Here is a 22,588-nt window from a genome sequence, read left to right on the forward strand (position 1 = left end):
AAAAAATCAAATAAAACCACAAATGCTGATAAAAACCAGCATTCCCCTACCTCATCCCACCACAGTACTAATTCCAACACTTTGGAGGTATGGACTTTTACTCTTTCAGTTTTTTCCCAGATATTTGTATTTCTGTATTTCTAAGTAATATGCTTATACTACTTTTCTGGATTTTTCTATTTTAGACATTGTATATGAGCTTCCAGTTATGGTTCCTCCTTCACTCTTTCCCCCACCCCACCTCATCTTCTTCCCTCATCCTCTCTGTATAGTTGTGTCCTAGTTTTTGGTTAAATAGCTGGTGCGTATTTTATCATAACGACGTAAATATTTACATCTAAACCATCCAGCATACTTTTTTGTTTAAACCCCACATTTGCTTGTTTATTTTTGGCTGTGTTGGGTCTTCGTTTCTGTGTGAGGGCTTTCTCTAGTTGTGGCAAGCGGGGGCCACTCTTCATCGCGGTGCGCGGGCCTCTCACTATCGCGGCCTCTCTTGTTGCGGAGCACAGGCTCCAGACGTGCAGGCTCAGTAGTTGTGGCTCATGGGCCTAGTTGCTCTGCGGCATGTGGGATCCTCCCAGACCAGGGCTCGAACCTGTGTCCCCTGCATTAGCAGGCAGATTCTCAACCACTGCACCACCAGGGAAGCCCAGCAGCATACTATTTTTGCTTGTGCAATTTTGTTCTCGTTTTCCTTGTAGTTAATGATTGTAAAATCCCATTGCCTTTGTTCTGCATCGGTTTCCCCCATTCCTGGATCCTCTGTTTCTCCTCTTGTTTTTCTCTTATATTGATGGAGTACATTCTTCAGTAGCTTGCTGAGATAATGGTGCATATGAGGTTTATTTTTTAAGAGCTTGCATGCCTGAAAATGTCTTTATTTTTTCCTCACACTTGATTGATAGTTTTTCTGGGAAATAATTCTCTCTCAGGATTTTGAAGATACATTATTCCTTTGTCTTGTAGCTTTCAGTGTTGCTGTTGAGACGCATTCTGATTCACAGTCCTTTGTATGGCTTTTTTTCCTCCTTTGAAAGCTTTTAGGATTGTCTCTATATCCTTATGTTCTTACGAGTCAGGATAATGTGCCCTGGGTCTTTTTTCACTTCATTGTCTCAAGCACTCTGTGTGCCTTTTCAATCTGAAAGTTCATGTCTTTTACTCTGGAACATTTTCTTCCATTATATTATTATTTTTTCTCCACTTTGTCTCACTTTTCCTCCCCTGCAATTCTTATTTGGACCTCTCGGATCAACCACCCCATTTTCTTTTATCTCCTATTTTCCTTTCTTTGTTTTTTGTGTCTTACTCTGGAGATTTCAAGAGTCTCTTCTAACCTTTGTGTTGGATTTTTTTTCCTATCATATTTTTAATTTCCAAGAGCTGTTTTTCATTCTCTGAATTTTTAATAGCATCCTATTCTTGTTTCATTGATGTAATATCTTTTCCCCCAAGGGATATTAATGATAGCTTTTTAAAATTTCTTTTTCCTGCCTAGTTTCTGTTCCCCTACTCCCCTCAGCACTTTTTTCTTTGTTTTCATGCCTGTCTTTCCATATTACAGGCTTTACTTGACTGTGTGGTGATCCTTGGCTAACTGTTTGGATGGAGGAGGGAGGTATACTACAAAGCTGAGATGGAGCTCACGGCATGTGGTCGGGCTTGTCTAGTGATGATTGGGTAGGGACCCAGCAGTTTCCTTGGTTGTTTTTCCCAGGGGAAAGCCGTAAGTTTCCTGTGTTGGGGATCAAAGTCAAGCTGAGTGTTATTGGAGCCAACCCAGGACGGAGGCTGTGGGTCCAGGGAGGGCTGAGGACCTTACTTGTCGGTGGGTCCACGTTGACTTCATTCTCCTGTTTTCTGTCCAGTGCCTCACACCCTCCTCTCAGCTGTCTGGCATTTCCTGGTCCAGATTCTTTCTAGTTCAGTTTCTTCAGATTGTAAACCTCCTGTTTGGCCAGTGCCGTGGCAGAGAGAATTACATGTCTGTGTGGTTTGATGAGGATGTTGGATGAGGGCTCAAAATACTTAGTTTCAACCCTGTACTCTTGCCTTCAATATTCTGGGTGCCTCCTTTTCAGTGTTAGCAAACCCCACTTGATGCCAGCCATCTTCTTACCAGCTTCCAAGGGTTTCTAGCCATCCTTGCTGTTCCCTCCTCTCTGTTCTCTCTTTTCTTGGTATTTTATGCTAAAAAAGAATTATTTTGCTATCTCTTTGGGATTGATGGAAGGAGTAGAGGTGATTACAACCTTCTTCAACAGATTGTCAAAGGGGTCTATAACTCCCCGAAAAGCTAACAGTCATTCTTCTGTGCTAATCAAGACAGATTACAAAAGCTGTTTATTCAGGGCTCTTTTTACATTGGACAGTTTGATAAAAGTATGATTTAGATATTGTCCTAAAGTTGTAGGATTGGATTAGATGCTCTCTCAACATACCTTCTAATTTTAGCGTTCAGTTCATATTTTCCATGTTTGCTGGAAAAATGTCAAAATTTAGTTTTACAGTCACCAAAAAGTAGCATCATGAGTCTGTGTACCACCACACCAAATGTTGTAAAAGAAGACAGATTTTTAATTGTTAAAAACAGGGTAGACTTTCTAGGGTGATGGGAATGTCCTATTTATTGACGAAGGTTTGGATTATTGCAGGTGTGTATGCATTTGCTAAAACTCATCAAGTGATGCACTTTCATGCATAAATTTTACCTCAAACAGAAAACAAAACCAAAACTGTAAACAAACATGAAATTCTAATTTAAATAAAAATACATGTAAAGGAATGTCAAAAGTATATGAAAGTAGTTCTATGAATTGTGAAAGGTCATGATTCTTTTTATTTTTTCATGCTATAAAAATCAAATTTTGGGGCTTCCCTGGTGGCGCAGTGGTTGAGAGTCTGCCTGTAGGGGACATGGGTTTGTGCCCCGGTCCGGGAAGATCCCACATGCCGCGGAGCGGCTGGGCCCGTGAGCCATGGCCACTGAGCCTGCGCGTCCGGAGCCTGTGCTCCACAACGGGAGAGGCCACAACAGTGAGAGAGTGAGAGGCCTGTGTACCGAAAAAAAAAAAAAAAAAAAAAAAAATCAAAATTTTAATTAGAGTAGAACATGAAAATACACTTATCATGTACATGGCGACTACCCTTCCCTGATCCTCTTCTCCTCCTCCTGTGTTATCAAGCTGTGCCTAGGCTGGTCAGCAAACTGCAGATCTATGAGAATGCCTGCAACTGTCATATTTAATACCTAAAATCAGAATACATGGAAACAATTCTTGGTATGTTTTAATTCCCTTTATTTCACGACTGTCTCTGGAAGCGTCTACTCTTTTCTGGAAACTGGGCTTACCTTCATTTTAGTCGGTTGAGACGAACGTCCATGTCCTTTGTTATCAACTTTAGCTAAAGTTCTAGACCTAGAAGGATGAACCAAGTGACCTATCATCTGAATAGGAAATATGCCAGGAAGAATGGGGAAGGAATAATAGCACGGACTCGCAAATCAGTCATTCCCTCCTAGATATGTTAACTTTGGTGTGGAACTTCATATTTTCAGAGTATATGCTCTATATCCTGAGTAATTTTCTCATTTCTCAGGAGAGAAAATACAGAGAAGTGGAGACCTGAGCAAGTGAATCTGTGTAATAACCAGGATTAGGATTTCACAAGCAGATTAACCACAGCAGAATGAGTGGCAGTGATACCTAGGAACTGTTACTTATAGCAGTACTGGTGAAGAATACTAACCAAATTGTGGGTTTAGGCTGGAAAGACTTTGGACTGACCCAAGATTGAAACTGTTCTATCGTAGGTAAAAGAGAATCTGCTTTCATGCAAGATGCTGTTGCACTGCAAACGAGATGAGCTTCGGAAATTGTGGATTGAAGGAATTGAACACAAGCATGTCCTGAACCTGCTGGATGAAATCGAGAATATCAAGCAAGTGCCTCAAAAGCTGGAACAGTGCATGGCCAGCAAGCACTATCTCAGTGCCACTGACATGCTGGTAAGAGCACAGCCTGCGCTCCTGGGCATTTCTGCTAAGATTAGAGCGCTTCCTTCTGTTTTCTCTGAATTCTGTCCTTCATGAAGCACATGACAAACTACCCTCTTGGGATTCACGAGCCCTTGCAGGTGAAGCCTGCTGGTTCTCTTCCTAATGTCAGTGTTTGCAATAGTAGGCGATTCTCTTCCTAATGTCAGTGTTTGCATTGTCTGCCTTTGGAACAGCGGCAAGAAGTATAATGGTAAGAAACCAGTACTTAAGTCATGTTGGAATGGTAATGAGAGGTGTTTGTTTTAGTTTCAGAGGAAGATAGTTAATGAATCCCATTTTGAAGAATGAAATCTGCATGAGAGAGAAGTTTAGGAAATTTATAAACTATGTTCCAAAAATTCTGTGAAGGACTATTTATATTAGGGCTTTGTTTTTTTCCTTTGATAAGAAAGAAAATAATTTTGGGGGGAATAATTCTGGAATAACTTTGTCCGGCAGGAGTATTCCACAGCCTAGCCTTTAGCCTGTATCTTCATCCATTCTGCTACTTTGTAAAAAAAAAAAATTAATTTATTTAATTAATTTATTTTTGGCTGCGTTGGGTCTTCGTTGCTGTGTGCAGGCTTTCTCTAGATACTCTCTGTTGCGGTGTGTGGGCTTCTCATTGCGGTGGTTTCTCTTGTTGTGGAGCATGGGCTCTAGGCATGCAGGCTTCTATAGTTGTAGCACGTGAGCTCAGTAGTTGTGGCTCGCGGGCTCTAGAGCGCAGGCTTAGTAGTTGTGGTGCACAGGCTTAGTTGCTCTGCGGCATGTGGGATCTTCCTGGACCAGAGTTTGAACCCGTGTCCCCTGAGTTGGCAAGTGGATTCTTAACCCCTGTGCCATCAGGGAAGCCCATTTTGCTACTTTTTGAATTAGGAATGAAAATTCAGAGAAGGTTGCAGCTGGTGGTACATGGCTGAGTGTCAAGATAATGAATAAAAAAATAGGGCTTCCCTGGTGGCGCAATGGTTGCGAGTCCGTCTGCCGATGCAGGGGATGCGGGTTTGTGCCCCGGTCTGGGAAGATCCCACATGCCGTGGAGCAGCTGGGCCCGTGAGCCATGGCTGCTGAGCCTGTGCGTCCGGAGCCTGTGCTCCGCAACGGGAGAGGCCACAACAGTGAAAGGCCTGCGTACCGCAAAAAAAAAAAAAAAATACACATCTTGTTCCCTAAAAGCGCTAACTTTCCTAGGGCCTGTGGCTATTAGCAAGGGCTGCTCATTCCACCTCCTCTTTCCACACAAAGTTCCCTACTTCCTTCTCACAGTTGTCTGGCGACTACGGAAACTCTCAGGAGTAGATGGACTGTGTTTGGATTTTCTTTTCACAGTAGGTGAAAGTCTCTTATCTTTGTTTCAACAAATTAGATTGGCTGTAACACTGGGGGGAAAAAAAACACTGAGAGGAATTAGTGGGAGAAAAACAGGTTAAATCCTCTAAGTGGTTCTAATTCATTCAGACTTTCAAGAGGAATTTTGCTCTAAGTCTGTCATAAGAAGCTTTAAAGGAAATTTGGTAACCGAGAGATGAGATGTGCCGTGATATTCTCTCATATATTAAAACCAGGTAGTGTGATAGTGAATAGTCAGTTTCCACAGTGGAGGGAGATTAATAATGGTCTTTTCTTTGGAGTGGTAAAATAATTGGGTATTTTCAGTATCTTTATAATGTCATCTTCCTTAATAATGACTATACGGTGTCCAACAAAAAAATTAGTCACCTCTTTAGCTTTGCTGTTGGTTTGTGTTAGGAAGGCATATATGTGCTAAATATTCAAGATTCAGCAATCAGAATAGATAAGCTTATATATATTTGTGTAGCATTTACACATCTATTTGAATCATGATTTTTTGTAGTGGGCCTGCTTTTAAGTAAGTGCCATATATTAAAAATAGGTTGTTACGGCTTCCCTGGTGGCGCAGTGGTTGAGAGTCCGCCTGCCGATGCAGGGGACACGGGTTCGTGCCCCGGTCTGGGAAGATCCCACATGCCACGGAGCGGCTGCGCCCGTGAGCCATGGCCGCTGAGCCTGCGCGTCCGGAGCCTGTGCTCTGCCGCAACGGGATAGGCCACGGCTGTGAGAGGCCCGCGTACTGCAAAAAAAAAAAAAAAAAAAAAAATAGGTTGTTAGAATTTATTTTGGTGTTAATTATGCTCATTTTAGGATTTCAGATTTTAGGATTAGCCTTTATTCCTTAAGGGCTAATTTATTTAAGAGCTAATTAATAATGAACATTGTCTTTTCTTTGTTTTGACTTAAGGACCTCATTAAATACTTCTTTATATTCTTGGCTGTAAGTTACAGAAATTTAGCTCTAGCTAGCTTAGGTAAAAGAATTGCTTTACTCATGTAACCAATCTGCTAAAAGAACAGGAGTATATGTGCAATGCCATCTGTATGTTTTTTCATTGTTTTACTATAGACTTTCTTCCACATGTGGGCGGGGCTTGGATGTGTGGGGGAAAAGAAGGGTTGTGAGCTGTATTTTACATTTTTCCAGCTTTGCAGAGGAAAATAATCTTATAATTCAAAAATGGGGGTCAGATCTAGTTTAGGCAGCTTGGGTACTGTGATTGTCAGTTCCAACTAAAACTATTTTGTTGGGGGAAGGGGGGTCCTGGGGAGTTGTGTGGGAAGGAAGGGTAGTCACCTCTAGAAAAGAGTAAGTATGAGAGAGAGTTCCCGGAAGTTCCTCTTTTTCTGTTGTAGTTCTTTATGTACTCTGGATCCTTATCCTTTGTCTTTTAGATGGATTGTAAATATCTTTTCCCAGTTGGTAGTATATCTTTTTGTTTAGGGTGTCTTTTATTAAAAAGTTTTAAAATTTAATTCAATAATGTTTTTCATTCTTTATTTCCTTTGTTATGTGACTTATTTTGAGAAATTTTTTTATCCTACTGTCATAAAGAGAATCTCTTATATCATTGTCTTTAATCCATTTAAAATGTATTATCATGTATGGTATGAACTAGGGATCTAATTTTACCTTCTATATAGCCACTTGGCTCAGACCATTTATTGAATTCATTTCCTACCGATTTATAATTCCATCTTGATCACATACCAAGTTTTCACATGTGCATGGGTCTGTTTCTGAGCTCTTTATGTTGTTCAGTTGGTCTTGTCTGTATCTGCACCAAAACCATGTTGTTTTAATTACTATAATTTTATAATATATCTTGATAGCAGGTGAAGACATTCCCTCACCTTGCTATTCAGAACTGTCTGTGCTATTCTTGGCCCTTTTCTCTTCCATATGAATTTTGGTATCAACTTGTCAAGTTCCATGCAAAGCGTGATGGTATTTTGATTAAATTTAGGAGAATTTCATCTTTGTAATATCAGGTCTTTCAGAAAAGGGTATCTCTCATTTATTGACGTCTTAATTTATGTGCTTTATAATAATGCTTAGTGATGTATTCCTTAGAGACAGTACATGTATTTTGTTAGTTTTACTTCTGGCTCTCAGCTCCTGGTTGCTTTTTAAAATAGTGGCTCTTTATTAATTATAATTTCTAGCTATTTGTTGCTGATGTATAGGGATGTGATAGATTTCTTGTTTATGAATCGTAAATTTCCTTGAACCTAATCCTTATCCTGCTTGCTTGGAAAATGATGATTTATTCTTTAAGACTTGGCTCAAATTTCATCAAGTTTCTGAATGTCCCTGGTAATTAGATGCTTCTCTTTTTTTAAAAAAGAATTATTATATATTTTTATTGTGGCAAGAATACTTGACATGAGTAGATGCTTTTCTTTGTCTCCATAAATATAATTGCTTTTGTTTGTATGGTAAGTCATTGAGGGCAGGGACTATATCTTACCTATTTTTGTCTACCCTGTACTTAGCATAATGTACTTCACACGGTCAGAGTTCACAGATGATTAGCCGAATGGGTAACTCTGTGGAAGACTTTGATACCACTAAATAGAGAAAAGGAAAATTCCTCTCTAGGAGCTCTGGTCTGATTTTTTTCTCCTCTGGTTTGGGGTTTTTGTTAGGTTTTGTTTTTGTTTTTTTAATGGCAAGGTTCTCTATTTTCTAACCGTTCCTTTCTGCAATATTTAAATGGACAATAAAAACAATAATTATAATAATAGCTAATATGTGTTGAGCCCTCACTGTGTGCTGGTACCATTTTAAGTATGTTACCTTTGTTAACACTTTGAATTCTCACAACAGCCCTATGAGAGAGAGGTTTCTGATGTCCTTCCCATTTTCCAGAGGAGGTAGTTGGTTTGGATGACCAGGGGGTTTAGCATATTCTAATATACAGTGAAGATTTCATGGAGGTAGGATTTAAGATGTGCTCAAAACGTTGGAAATATTCTTCAATTTGGTCTTTTGTATATGAGTAAATAGTAAGGTCTATAATTGCTCTTTGATTGCACTTCATATGAGAAAATAATCACATTTCCTTTCCCCATGGTTATGTGCTATTAGAAGTAAAATCTACTTAAGGCATCTCAAGGGTCCAAATGGAAATCTTTGCTAAAAGACATCAGAGGAGGACTTACCTGGTGGCGCAGTGGTTAAGAATCCGCCTGCCAATACAGGGGACACAGGTTCGATCCCTTGTCCAGGAAGGTCCCACATGCTGCGGAGTAACTAAGCCCATGTGCCACAACTACTGAGCCTGTGCTGTGGAGTCAGTGAGCCACAACTGTTGAAGCCCATGTGCCTGGAGCCTGTGCTCCGCAACAGGGGAAGCCACCGCATGAGAAGCCCACACACCTCAACGAAGGGTAGCCCCTGCTCGCCCGCAAGTAGAGAAAGCCCATGCCCAGCAACGAAGACCCAAGGCAGCCAAAAATAAATAAATAAAGATAAATTTAAAAAAAAAGAAAAAGTAATTTCCTTTAAAAGACATCAGAGGAAAGTGAAGACAGAACAATCTAGTCTTTCAAACCCCTCTGATTTGCTTAGATCTTTTTATCAAGAGATTTTGTCTTTCCTTTTTTTTTTGCGGTACACGGGCCTCTCACTGCTGTGGCCTCTCCCGCTGCGGAGCACAGGCTCCAGACGCTCAGGCTCAGCGGCCATGGCCCACTGGCCCAGCCGCTCCGTGGTACGTGGGATCCTCCTGGACCGGGGCACGAACCCATGTCCCCTGCATCGGCAGGCAGACTCTCAACCACTGTGCCACCAGGGAAGCCCTGTCTTTCCATTTTTAAGGCAGGTGCAGATGCCCAGTAATTTAATCCCTACTCAGGTTAATAAATTCAGAGTAAATAAATCAGTGGTGACCCATGGCTCTTGTCAGCTCCTGCAGTTCCTATTTCACCATCAGCCTGGGCTGATAGCTATAGACTTGGCTTCTAGATGGGATATTTATGTCTTTTGATAACTTGAGTATTGCATAAAATAAATTGTCATGACAGGGGATGTCTGCAAATAGGCATGGCCTTTTGTTTCCTCCTTCAAGGTAAACAGCTGCTGTTAGCCTATGAAAAGCTAAAAGTGATCCAACAAGAAGCCTGTATCCGTCATATTGAAATCAGAGACTTGATTAATACTGTAGCCTGTAGCTTTGTGATATGTACGGTTTAAATTAGACCTCTGCAGTCATTGTGCTGGGTTGATGCAAGCGCATTAATGACATAATTTCTGGTTGCTGCATCACATTTCTGCAGTTTGTCCTTTGTATTCCACTCACATTAATTGAAGCAATTTTGCCAGTGAAGCGTGTTTCAAACCTCTGCATTTAAATTGAAATTTTAATTCCCTTATTGTCTTGAAAAGACGGCTGAAGATGCCTTGTTACAGGTTTCATTATCACTCAAAACACTCCAGCTGCTGGTTCTAATGTACAATGACTGATTAATTCTGGGAAGAATTATTAATGTAAGAACAGCTTCTTCCCAGTGGTATGAGCTAACCAGGAAGGTATTTCATGATAGTTAATATTTTTATGAACTATTTTTTTAAGGAGAATTTTGTGTGGAAGTCTGCATCGAACTGAAATTGCACAGATGAGCTTTGAAAACCACTTACACAAGTTCTGATTTATCAACCCATAGAAGTCAATTCATAATTGCATTCAATCAGTGGAAACCAAGCCAGTGTGAGTAGTTTTGAAGCACTTTAGCTGACAGTCACAAGGCTTGTGACTAAAATAAATTTTTCATTTCTAAGGCTTCCTGAGATTGTAGAGATTTTGAATGTCTCTTGATCATTTTGTCTTTTTTAAAAAATTTATATGCGTTTTTAAAAAGAATCCATAGTTGTATAGTCAGATAAGGATTATTATGATAATTATAATAACAACATATATATATTGCCTGTCTTCTTCCCAGAGGATCCCAGAGTGCTTTGCTGAAAGAATGGTATGGTGGAATTATTTCACTTACCCTATGAAGATGTGGCCACCTCTGGGGTGAAGAGAGTAATAAAACAGCTATTTAATTGCATAGTTTTTTAAGATCCTATAATAAAAATAGGTATATGTGTAATACTCTTAGTTTACAAGAGCCTTTGCAATTGTTGTACAACATTCAAGGCTGTGACTGTCAGCGTGGGTCTTAGTGTGGGTCAGGTGGACCTGTGCTTGAATCCCAGCTTTGACCTTTACTAGCTGGATGACTTGGGGCTACTTGTTTAATTTGACTTTGCGGAAAGTTGGAGTTGAGAATAATTGTATGCCTCCAGAGTTGCTGAAGGGATTAAATGAAATATTAAGCTATGTATGTAAAGTACGCACAGTATACATAGTAAGACCTTAGAAATGTTATTTATAATTGATTATGTTTACTGATACTGTAAGAAAGGATGTAGTGATTGTTATCATGTTATACCCTCAAAAACCCGTCTGAGGCGGACTTGTTTTGAGCTGATAAGAGTTGAAGTAGGGCTGGCTAAGTTAGGCATTTTTGATTCCTTTTCTTCTTGCCCTGAATGAAAGACCACTCCACATTTTATATGGTCAAGGAATTCCTGCAGGCAGAGATAGGATTTTCCTCGGAAAACAAGTCTAGTCTGCTCTTACACAGGCACAGATGGATGATCAAGACCCCAGAGCCCTAGGCCATATATTCGGGATTTGGCATGAACAGATTTCAGTTTCTGTGTCATCAGTCACCTCTTCAGCTTACATCAAGTATATGTTCGCTGGGTACCCACTGACTGTCCAATTATGAGCGATGTAATTTGCTGGTAAACTATCCAAGACCAGTTTGTTGCAAAATCTAGTCTTAGGTGACTCTTGGGTATTGTAATCAGATACAAGCCAGTTCACTATAAGAGAGTGCTTATCAACAGATGTTGATTTTAGTATCAGAGTAGTTGATGTTTAGTTACTCTTTCTGTCATTGCTTAGATGGCAGGACCAGTGGACCAATGAGGTTGCTCCTGTTGGTGCCAGTAAAACTGTGTCATCAGCAAATAAACTAATGCCTCTTTTCTCAAAATTATGGGCAGGCAAGGGGTGACCGTGCATCCACTGATTCATGTACAAGAAAAAAGGGGCCAAAGTGCATATTCCTTTCATCTGGCTTGAAAGATTCTGAGATCTCACAGGGCTGATTTTTCCTACCCTGACTCTGGGAATGAATGGTATTGAGGTGAAAGCACTGGGAATATCAGAGCCGAAACTCTAGCGAACTTATTGGACCGAACCTGACAGTGGTTCAGTGACTGCAAAATGTTTCAATATTCCATATAGATTTCCCTACATGATAAAAAAAAATGTATCCGTGATCAATAATGAAACAGCCACCGTTAAAGCCCATCTGTTCCTAGTGTAGAATACTGATCTGAAAGACTGATGCCAGTATTCTATACTAATAATTTGTCAGCAGAGAATTTGGCACATATTTTGATAGACGGACAAATGAATGTGACGATGCCATTGTTGATTACTTGTGTTGTTTCTATGTGGATCTGTGAAGGTGGCCTTAAACTTGAAGGACCTTACGTGCTAGGAGGAAGGGACAGATGATGAAGAAATAAACAGCATCTCATATCATGATCAGTGCAATAGGAGTTCCAGGAATACGGGGGCTGGGAGTGGGGTAGTCTGGTGTGCTATTTTATTTTATTTTATTTATTTATTTATTTTTTGCGGTACGCGGGCCTCTCACTGCTGTGGCCTCTCCCGTTGTGGAGCACAGGCTCCGGATGCACAGGCTCAGCGGCCATGGCTCACGGGCCCAGCTGCTCCGCGGCATGTGGGATCTTCCTGGACCGGGGCACGAACCCGCGTGCCCTTCATCGGCAGGTGGACTCTCAACCACTGCGCCACCAGGGAAGCCCATGGTGTGCTATTTTCTGGTCAGCCGTAGCTGCTTTCAGCTGCATTTGGGAACCCTGAATTCCCTCAAACACCTACATCTGATTTTCTTGGCAAAAAGATGAAGGAAAAGCTGAAGATAAAGTTAGTAAATGAGTAACCTCGGTTTTTGGATCCCAAATTAAGTAAGTAGCTTTAGTGTGGCAGCGTTATGTTTCTCCTAGAGAGTAAAAGTACAGGGCTTTGTAGTAACTATTTTTCTTGCCGCTCATTGCCCTTTTAATTTATGTTTGTTTTTGAAGGCTGGGGTTTTTAAAAGCCACACTGTTTGATAGGCACTGGCTTATTGTAATAGCTTTCCTTCTCCTTTAGTTTTATTTTGCTCTTTCTGTCTGCTCTTCATTTGCCTCTTATTTTAAAGCAAATAGAAATTGTTTTATTTCACTAAAACTCATAAGGTTTAGCAGTTTTCAGCTGGCTCACTTGGCTGTAGGGCAGTGGTTCCCAAACTCTGCACATTAGGGAATCCTTCAAGAATCCTAAAGCCCGGGTTGCACCGTAGACGGATGACGTTGAAATCTCTGGGGGTGGGACGCTAGCTTCAGTAATTGTTGGCATTCTCCAAGGGATTCCAACGTTCAGACAGATTTGGAACCAGTGATGTGTACGGTATAGCCTATGCTATGCAATAGACCAAAACTAATTGTCCTTGACTTCATTTAACACTTACATTTGAAACCAAATATTTGTGTAAGACAGACATATCACATGGCAATATTGACCTTTATGTAGAAATGTTGTAGGTTGACTAAAGTTACTTTGTTGCTGTCCTCTAGTGCAGTTTTTGGATAGAGCTGATGAGTATTTGGCTCTTAGTCTGATTTTATAGCCTGATTATTTGGTCAATATGAGTTTCGTTGAATGGCTAAATTAGATGCTCTCCAGGTTTGAGCTGACTTGGAACTCTTTAGAGCTGTCATCTTGGTGCTCTGATTTCTGTATCTTTACTGTGTGTTCTTATCTGACTTACTGCTGGGATTGAATGGATTGAAATTGGGGCAATAAATTTATTTATTGACAAGTGGTGTCTAGGTACAGCATAGTATAGTAAAAACAAAATGGGTTGAAAAGCCAGACATTCTTAATTCTAGTCCTGACCCAACGACCCACTAGTTCTGTGAGGTTAGACAGATGCATCACTTTCTCTCTGTTTTCCAGTATCCTCTTCTGTAGAGTGGATATACAGATACTTACTCCGTGTACATTATAGAATGGTTGTGAGAATAAAAATGAAACTTTGTGCAGGTAAAGTGCTTTGGGAAACAGAAGGCAGTATAGAAATTTACAGTGGTGTAGGTAGCATGATAGTCATCACTGTCACACGGGGCCAGGTGAAAAGGTCTGGGGCTTCTGATGTTGAGCAGCATTTCTCTCCTGGCTCTACCATCACTAATGCTTACATGTTGTAATCAGGTTAACCATAGGCGCACGTGCTTACATTTACACACTTCAAGTCTGTAGGAGGAATGATCTCGGTCAAGAATAACACACAAGTCCTTTGCTCACATCGTCCTTCTTACGTCTGGTTTCAGCCTCACGTATGGATTTGCTCGAACAGGATTTTGACTGGTCAGTCTGTGGCCAGGTGGGGACCCTAATGTATGTGGAAGAATGGCAGCAGATGGCAACGCCTGTTGTTGCTGGGAGCCCTCTCTCCACCTGGTGGTGGTCTGAGAATGCCGATTAGTAGTTTTTGCTTGGCTTTGACAAGATAGGGGGAGCTTGCTAAGGAAGTCTATTTTCTTTGAGATCCATCCCAATACTAATTACTTGTGGTTGCCTAGCTCTTAAAATGAAAAAAAGCCATATTCCTCTCACATTCTTTTGTGGGATTTTAATAGTTCATGTTAGTAAAGAGCTGTAGAAGTGCTGAGAAGTGCTGAGCCCGCCCCCCCCCCCCCCCGCCCCAACCATTGGTATAAAACCCTCAGCAAATCCTCCTGGGTTGGGACACATTGAAGGCAGGAGCCCATTGTGGCCCCCTTTGCCTGCCGAAGTCATAAAGCTATTCTTTTCTACTTCACCCCAAACTCTGTCTCTGATATTTGATTTGGCACCAGTGTACAGAGAGGCCTAGAGCTTTTGGTAACAATGGGAACTGAAGGCATCATAAAATTAGGAACAAAGAAGGATTTTTTCATGAGCTTTTCCATAAGCAATTACAGTTCTTATAAGGTATTAGGTATAGTCTAATTTCATCAGGAAAGTGATTGTGAACAGAGTTGTTAAGTCCATTTAGAACAAAATAATGCTCTTAAGTTGGCATTATGCATCAGAAACCCTAAATAACGTTGGACTTGGAATTCTACTTCTTGAATATTATGTTAAGGAAAGAATTAAGAATTTTAATTGTGAAGTGTTCAAAAATATGTATACAAGGATAATTATCACAGTAAGATTTATGGAAGTAAAAAATTAGCAGTTACCTAAGTATAGTGAGTTGGTTTAAGTCATTTATGGAATATTCATATTATGGACTAGCAAGAATATACTAAAAATCATGTCTAGTGATGGGCAGATGGTCCCAAAATATTTCCATATGAAAAAAGCATATTGAAAAGTAACAGTATTTTTGTAAAAACTCTGTGTGGAAAATGATTGGAAGGAGTCAGTTTAAAATGTATTTTATCTGATCAGTAAAAATATGGATCTTTTTCCTTGTGGTTTGTTTTTCAAGTTTTCTTGCACATCTGTTACTTTTCTAAGTTTTTTTTTTTTTTTTGCGGTATGCGGGCTTCCCACTGCTGTGGCCTCTCCCGTTGCGGAGCACAGGCTCCGGACGCGCAGGCTCAGCGGCCATGGCTCCCGGGCCCAGCCGCTCCGCGGCATGCGGGATCCCCCCGGACCGGGGCACGAACCCGCGTCCCCTGCATCGGCAGGCGGACCCTCAACAACTGCGCCACCAGGGAAGCCCTACTTTTCTAATTTGAAAGAAAAAGGTTAAGAAAAACATTTCGGGGCCACAGTTTTTTTTTTTAAAATATGTAAAATTGGCATGGGGCCTCAGTCTTAACAACTTTTAAAGACCCCTGAAAATAGAAAATTCTTACCTTTCATTTCTCGGATACTGTCATTCTGTGAGGCTCGTGCTAATGGGATGGCTACTTTAGAAGACCTGGTTGCCCATACTTTACAAGAGAAAAAAAAAAGACTTGCTTTAATAAAATAGGGGAATTAGATGTGGTAGAATGCCCTGATGTTTAAGAAAACCAAAAATAAGGGAGAACCCTCAGAAAAGCTTAAGAATAGTTTAGTAGACTGGTATGCTTTTAGAACAAGTCAGTGGTTCATGGCAGTCATAGGATGAGATCTTTGATGAAGTTGGAAGGCACATTTGATCTCTTTTGAGTTTTGTTTTCTAAGATAGATTTGAAGATCCTGTACAGGAGAAATTCACAAGTAAAAGGCCTTTTCTTTGACAGCACTTGATTTTACAGGCACCCCTCCCTTCCTTCACTTATCAGTAACTTCATCTCATTTGCTTTATCCTGTAAATTCCATTATCTCCCAGGCAGTCTATTGCATTAAGCCTTTAGTACCTACTATCGCCTCATTTACATTGACACGTGCTTGACCTGAGCCCTTGTCCTCTCTTTGTTAATGCACCAGCAAGCACTGATATCTCTCTGGAGCATTATCATTTGGCTGTTACCTCAACTACTAACAACCCTCCATTTGAGCTGATGAAGGTTTATTAAATAAAAACATGCAATAACCCTGGCAGTAATGAAGGGAGAATGGCGGTGGCTAACATCCTGTTCGTAGTGGTGAGAGCCTGCTGAGTCCGCATAATAGGTATTGGGCTTCCTGAGGGAGAAGAAGGGGCACCTGAATGCAGCTCATCAATATTATGTTAGCAAACTGACTTATTCTAAGAATGGGCTTTTTTGACGGCCTGATTTGATCGTTGTTGATGGGCTACAAGCTGAGGAGTTAGGGGAAAAGAAAGTGTTCTTGCTCCAGGCACTCGGCCTTGCCCTGTGCAGCTTTCTTGGGAAGTCTGTCTTAAGTACCAAACTGTCAATAGCCCTGAGGCCTTCAGTCAGAGGCCAAGCTGAACCCTAGGGAGCCAAAAACCTCTAATCCAGTGAAGCTGGGATCAGGGATTCTGTTTTTCCTCTAGACCCCTAGGACTCCCTGAAACCTCCACAGTAGCCTGAGCCCTTTATTCTCCCTTGTAAGTCCCATACTCTCTTCCTCCCTCCACCAAGCACTTGTGCGTGCAGAGCAGTCTAAGCCGTCCTCTACTTAGGCCACATGTGGTGGCTCGTGTCATGCTATGAACAGAAGTGAGTGGATGAAATTTATCCTTAAGAAAGTTTTTAAGTGCTATTATCAAGTTTATATCTAACAGGTAGGAGTGTTGTGCACAAAATCCTTTGGGGTCCCATGCTTGTGTTTTATATCCCATATAATATGATACTATATTCTGCAAGTAAAATTGTTGCTAGTTTCTCTATGCAGTTAAATACTTAGGACTCTATACGGGCCACAACATTCTGCAAAGTACAGTGATTTCCTAGATGCATCAAAGCCTTCAGACTGGCTCCTTAAACTGTTAGAGTGAAACAGCCGATATTTGATCATTTTTGACTCATGAAAACAGTAATTTTCGTATTTCAAACTAATACATGAAATCACGTTTTTTTTGTTTTTTTAAACTTGCATTTGGTTTCTTTTACCAGTTTCTGTCTGATAAAGAATAAAATCTCTGCTTTGGGAAATACGGTATAGCTAAACGGGAATGTTTGGTAAGTGAATGATTTGGGATTCTTGTGAGAAACATCCTCCCTGCTTGTGTTGAGATGGGTATGAATCCTACTTGATTCAGAGCGAGGCTTCTTGGGCCCATCTGGGACCCCCTGAGCTTGAATGTGGAGAATTCTAGATAGAGTACTGTCTTGAGGACTAGGGCCTGAAGACACCAGAGTTTGCCTTCCCACAGTTCAGGGGCCCATGGCAGCAGGCTGGTGACCTGGGTGCTAAGTAAATCTCAGGTTCCAAGGCATGTTTCTTTTGTTGTTCATAGCCAAAGATTTTTGGTGTTCTTATTTCGTTGAGGGTGTTCAGACTTGTGTCTTTTTATATACTTATGGGAAGGGATGGTATCGATTCTCTAGAATAGCCTAATTTCATATCTTTCTATTATACCTGTAAGTTGGGCCAAGGCAACATTTTCAGGATGGTTATGTTGTCTTACTAGAAAAATGCTTCCTTAAGGGAGATGTACTGACCTATTGAAAAGTGATAGAACATTTTGGAACCATGTAATTATCAGAGTCCTGAAGGAAATATTTGTTTTGGACTCAACAATGGCAACACATTTGCTTTTTGTAGGGAACACTGTTGCCAAAATATTAGCCAGCAGATGGTTTAGTTATCAGGTTGGGTTTTTTTGCTTAAATTTGAAAGATTTTTTTGTTTGTTTTTTGGCTTGAACCTTAGTTCTGTTTAGAAACAGTTACAGTTGTCATTCACCTTTGTGTATCTCACCTCCCCCAACCAAAAAAATAAAATAAAGATCAGTGGTTTCTTTTCTAGCGTTTTTTTCAATGAAGCAGCTGTTGAGAATGGCTGACTTTGATGTTACTTAAAGACATTTCCATTGGTTCGTGTTAAAGCACAAAACTAGATCTTTTTACCTAATCAGCTTGAGTAAGACTGGTAGAAGACAAACACTTAACTATGAAATCATTATTCCTAGTTTAAACTAAAATGAAAATGAGAAATAGACATTTGGGAAAGAAAATTTAAGGGCACTTGTAGTTTCTAATTACAAAGATTTCCTTTGTTGTAGGTTGATCTCTCAACTCAAGGCAAATTTCTTTTTTGAAAGCACCAGACGATTCTTGATTATGTACATTTTAACTGTACCTCTGACCTATTTTATTGAGTTAAGGAAATATTTCTCAGAACTTGTTTCCTAAATGGATAGGTTTTTAATAGTGAAGCATACTGTCCTGTTCGATATCATGTGTTAAAACATTTTGTAGATGTTTGCTTATCTTCGTAATCCTAAAAGAAATATTTGTTTTCAACTCAAACAGATTTCTGTTGTCTGTGTGAGCAGTTTCTAACTCTGGTGAGTTAGAACATTAACGTTCTGTCAGATAATAGTAGGTGTTCTGTGAAAAAATCCTTGTTGGTAGTATCTATCTCCCCTCCCTCCCCCTCTCCCCACGTGGATTTAGTTTTGAAAATATGTGTAAGAAAACTTCCAAATACATCTGGTTGGCTCATTATGTAGTACTCTGCCTTTAAGAAATGGTGTGGGGACTCCACTCTTGGAGTAGTGTGTGCATCGGGACCCAGGGGAAGGAGCAGTGACCCCATAGGAGACTGAACCAGACCTAACTGCTAGTGTTGGAGGGTCTCCTTCAGAGGCAGGGGGTGGCTGTGGCTCACTGTGGGGACAAGGACACTGGCAGCAGAAGTTCTGGGAAGTACACCTCGGTGTGAGCCCTGACAGAGTCCGCCATTAGCCCCACCAAAGAGCCTGTAGCCTCCAGTGCTGGATTGCCTCAGACCAAACAACCAACAGGGAGGGAACTCAGCCCTCCCCATCAGCAGACAAGCAGATTAAAGTTTTACTGAGCTTTGCCCACCAGAGCAACACCCAGCTCTACCCACCACCAGTCCCTCCCATCAGGAAGCTTGCACAAGCCTCTTAGATAGCCTCATCCACCAGAGGGCAGACAGCAGAAGGAAGAACTACAGGCCTGCAGCCTATGGAAGGAAAACCACATTCACAGAAGGATAGACAAAATGAAAAGGCAGAGGGTTATGTACCAGATGAAGGAACAAGATAAAAACCCCAGAAAAACAACTAAATGAAGTGGAGATAGGCAGCCTTCCAGAAAAAGAATTCAGCATAATGATAGTGAAGATGATCCAGGATCTCGGATAAAGAATGGAGGCAAAGATTGAGAAGATGCAAGAAATGTTTAACAAAGATCTAGAATTAAAGAACAAACACCTAGAAGAATTAAAGAACAAACAGAAATGAACAATACAATAACTAAAATGAAAATACACTAGAAGGAATCAATAGCAGAATAAATGAGGCAGAAGAATGGGTAAGTGACCTGGAAGACAGAATGGTGGAATTCACTGCCACAGAACAGAATAAAGAATGAAAAGAAATAAAGACGGCCTAAGAGGCCTCTGGGACAACATTGAACACAACAATTTTTGCATTATAGGGGTCCCAGAAGGAGAAGAGAGAGAGAAAGGACCTGAGAAAATATTTGAAGAGATTATAGTCGAAAACTTCCCTAACACGGGAAAGGAAATAGCCACCCAAGTACAGGAAGCACAGTGAGTCCAATACAGGATAAACCCAAGGAGAAACATGCCAAGACACATAGTAATCAAATTGACAAAAATTAAAGACAAAAATTATTGAAAGCAACAAGGGAAAAATGACAAATAACATACAAGGGAACTCCCATAAGGTTAACAGCTGATTTCTCAGCAGAAACTCTACAAGCCAGAAGGGAGTGGCACAATATACTTAAAGTGATGAAAGGGAAGAACCTACAACCAAGATTACCCGGCAAGGATCTCATTCAGATTCGATGGAGAAGTCAAGAACTTTAAGGAAGGCCTCCCTGGTGGCGCAGTGGCTGAGAGTCCGCCTGCTGATGCAGGGGACACGGGTTTGTACCCCGGTCCGGGAGGATCCCACGTGCCGTGGAGCGGCTAGGCCCGTGGGCCATGGCCGCTGAGCCTGCGTGTCCGGAGCCTGTGCTTTGCAACGGGAGAGGCCACAAAAGTGAGAGGCCCACGTACTGCAAAAGAAAAAAAAAAAAAAAAGGCTTTAAGGACAAGCAAAAGGTAAGAGAATTCAGCACCACCAAACCAGCTCTACAACAAATGCTAAAGGAAATTCTCTAAGTGGGAAATACAAGAGAAGAAAAGGACCTACAAAAACAAACCCATAACAATTGAGAAAATGGTAGTAGGAACATACATATTGATAATTACCTTGAACATGAATGGATTAAATGCTCCAACCAAAAGACACAGTCTTGCTGAATGGATACAAACAAGACCCATGTATATATGCTGTCTACAAGAGACCCACTTCAGACCTAGGGATACGTACAGACTGAAAGTGAGGGGATGGAAAAACATATTCCATGCAAATGGAAATCAAAAGAAAGCTGAAGTAGCAATACTTGTATGAGATAAAATAGAGAATGTTACAAGAGACGAGGAAGGACACTACATAATGAGCAAGGGATCAATCCAAGAAGAAGATATAACAAGTGTAAATATATATGCACCCAACATAGGAGCTCCTCAATACATAAGCCAACTGCTAACAGCTATAAAAGAGAAAATTGACAGTAACACAATACTAGTGGGGGACTTTAACACCTCACTTACACCAATGGACAGATCATCCAGACAGAAGATTAATAAGGACACACAAGCTTTAAATGACACAATAGACCAGATAGATTTAATTGATATTTATAGGACATTCCATCCCAAAACAGCAGATTACACTTTCTTCTCAAGTGTGCATGAAACGTTTTCCAGGATAGATCATATCTTGGGTCACAAATTAAGCCTTGGTAAATTTAAGAAAATTGAAATCATATCAAGCATCTTTTCTGACCACAGTGCTATGAGATTAGAAATCAGTTACAGGGAAAACAAAACATAAAACACACAAACACATGGAGCCTAAATAATACATTACGAAATAACCAAGAGATGACTGAAGAAATCAAAGAGGAAATCAAAAAATAACTAGAGACAAAGGACCATGAAAACACGACGATCCAAAACCTATGGGATGCAGCTAAAGCAGTTATAAGAGGGAAGTTTATAGCAATATAAGCCTACCTCAAGAAACAAGAAAAATCTCAAAAAAAACTAACCTTACACCTAAAGGAGCTAGAGAAAGAACAAACAGAACCCAAGGTTAGTAGAAGGAAAGAAATCCTAAAGGTAAGAGCAGAAATAAATGAAATAGAAACAAAGAAAACAATAGCAAAGATCAATAAAACTAAAAGCTGGTTCTTTGAGAATATAAACAAAATTGATAAACCATTAGCCAGACTCACCAAGAAAAAGAGGGTTAGGACTCAAATCAATAAAATCAGAAATGAAAAAGGAGAAGTTACAACAGACACCACAGAAATACAAAGCATCCTAAGAGACTACTACAGGCAACTCTATGCCAATAAAATGGACAACCTGGAAGAAATGGACAAATTCTTAGAAAGGTAGAACCATCCAAGACTTAACCAGGAAGAAATAGAAAATTTGAGCAGACCAATCACAAGTAATGAAATTGAAACTGTGATTAAAAATCTTCCAACAAACGAAAGTCCAGGACCAGATGGCTTCACAGGTGAATTCTTTCAAACATTTACAGAAGAGCTAACACCCATTCTTCTCAAACTCTTCAAAAATTGCAGAGGAAGGAACACTCCCAAACTCATTCTATAAGGCCACCATCACCCTGATACCAAAACCAGACAAAGATACTACAAAGAAAGAAAATTACAGACCAATATCACTGATGAATATAGATGTAAAAATTCTCAACAAAATACGGGCAAACAGAATCCAACAGCACATTAAAAGGATCATACACCATTATCAAGGGGGATTTATCCCAGCGATGCACGGATTCTTCAACATATGCAAATCAATCAATGTGATACACCATATTAACAAATGGAAGAATAAAAACCATATGATCATCTTGATAGATGCAGAAAAAGCTTTTGACAAAATTCAATACCCATATATGATAAAAACTCTCCAGAAAGTGGGCATAGAGGGAACCTACTTCAACATAGTAAAGGCCATATACGACAAACCCACAGCAAATATCATTCTCAATGGTGAAAAACTGAAAGCATTTCTTCCAAGATCAGGAACAAAACAAGGATGTCCACTCTCACCACTCTTATTCAACATAGTTTTGGAAGTCCTGGCCACAGCAGTCAGAAGAAAAAGAAACAAAAGGAAAAGAAATAGGAAAAGAAGAAGTAAAACTGTCACTGTTTGCAGATGACATGATACTATACATAGAGAATCCTGAAGATGCCACCAGAGAAGTATTAAAGGTAATCAATGAATTTGGTAAAGTTGCAGGATACAAAATTAATGCACAGAAATCTCTTGCATTCCTATACACTAACAATGAAAGATAAGAAGAGAAATTAAGGAAAAAATCCCATTCATTATTGCAACAAAAAGAATAAAATATCTAGGAATAAACCTACGTAAG

General features: G+C 40.3%; 1 protein-coding gene across 4 annotated transcripts in view; it reads left to right on the plus strand.

Moving 5' to 3' along the window:
- Positions 1-22,588, plus strand: part of EXOC4 (exocyst complex component 4) — an 831,307-nt gene that overhangs the window by 36,601 nt on the left and 772,118 nt on the right. For all 4 annotated transcript variants that reach the window (XM_079931122.1, XM_079931120.1, XM_079931121.1 and 1 more), the window contains exon 3: positions 3,818-4,012. In XM_079931122.1, the coding sequence (XP_079787248.1) occupies positions 3,845-4,012 (168 nt within the window). In that variant the 5' untranslated portion in view covers positions 3,818-3,844. The remainder of the gene's footprint in view (positions 1-3,817; positions 4,013-22,588) is intronic.

Source organism: Stenella coeruleoalba (genome assembly GCF_951394435.1).
Source record: "Stenella coeruleoalba genome assembly, chromosome: 9".
NCBI classification, from domain to species: Eukaryota; Metazoa; Chordata; class Mammalia; order Artiodactyla; family Delphinidae; genus Stenella; species Stenella coeruleoalba.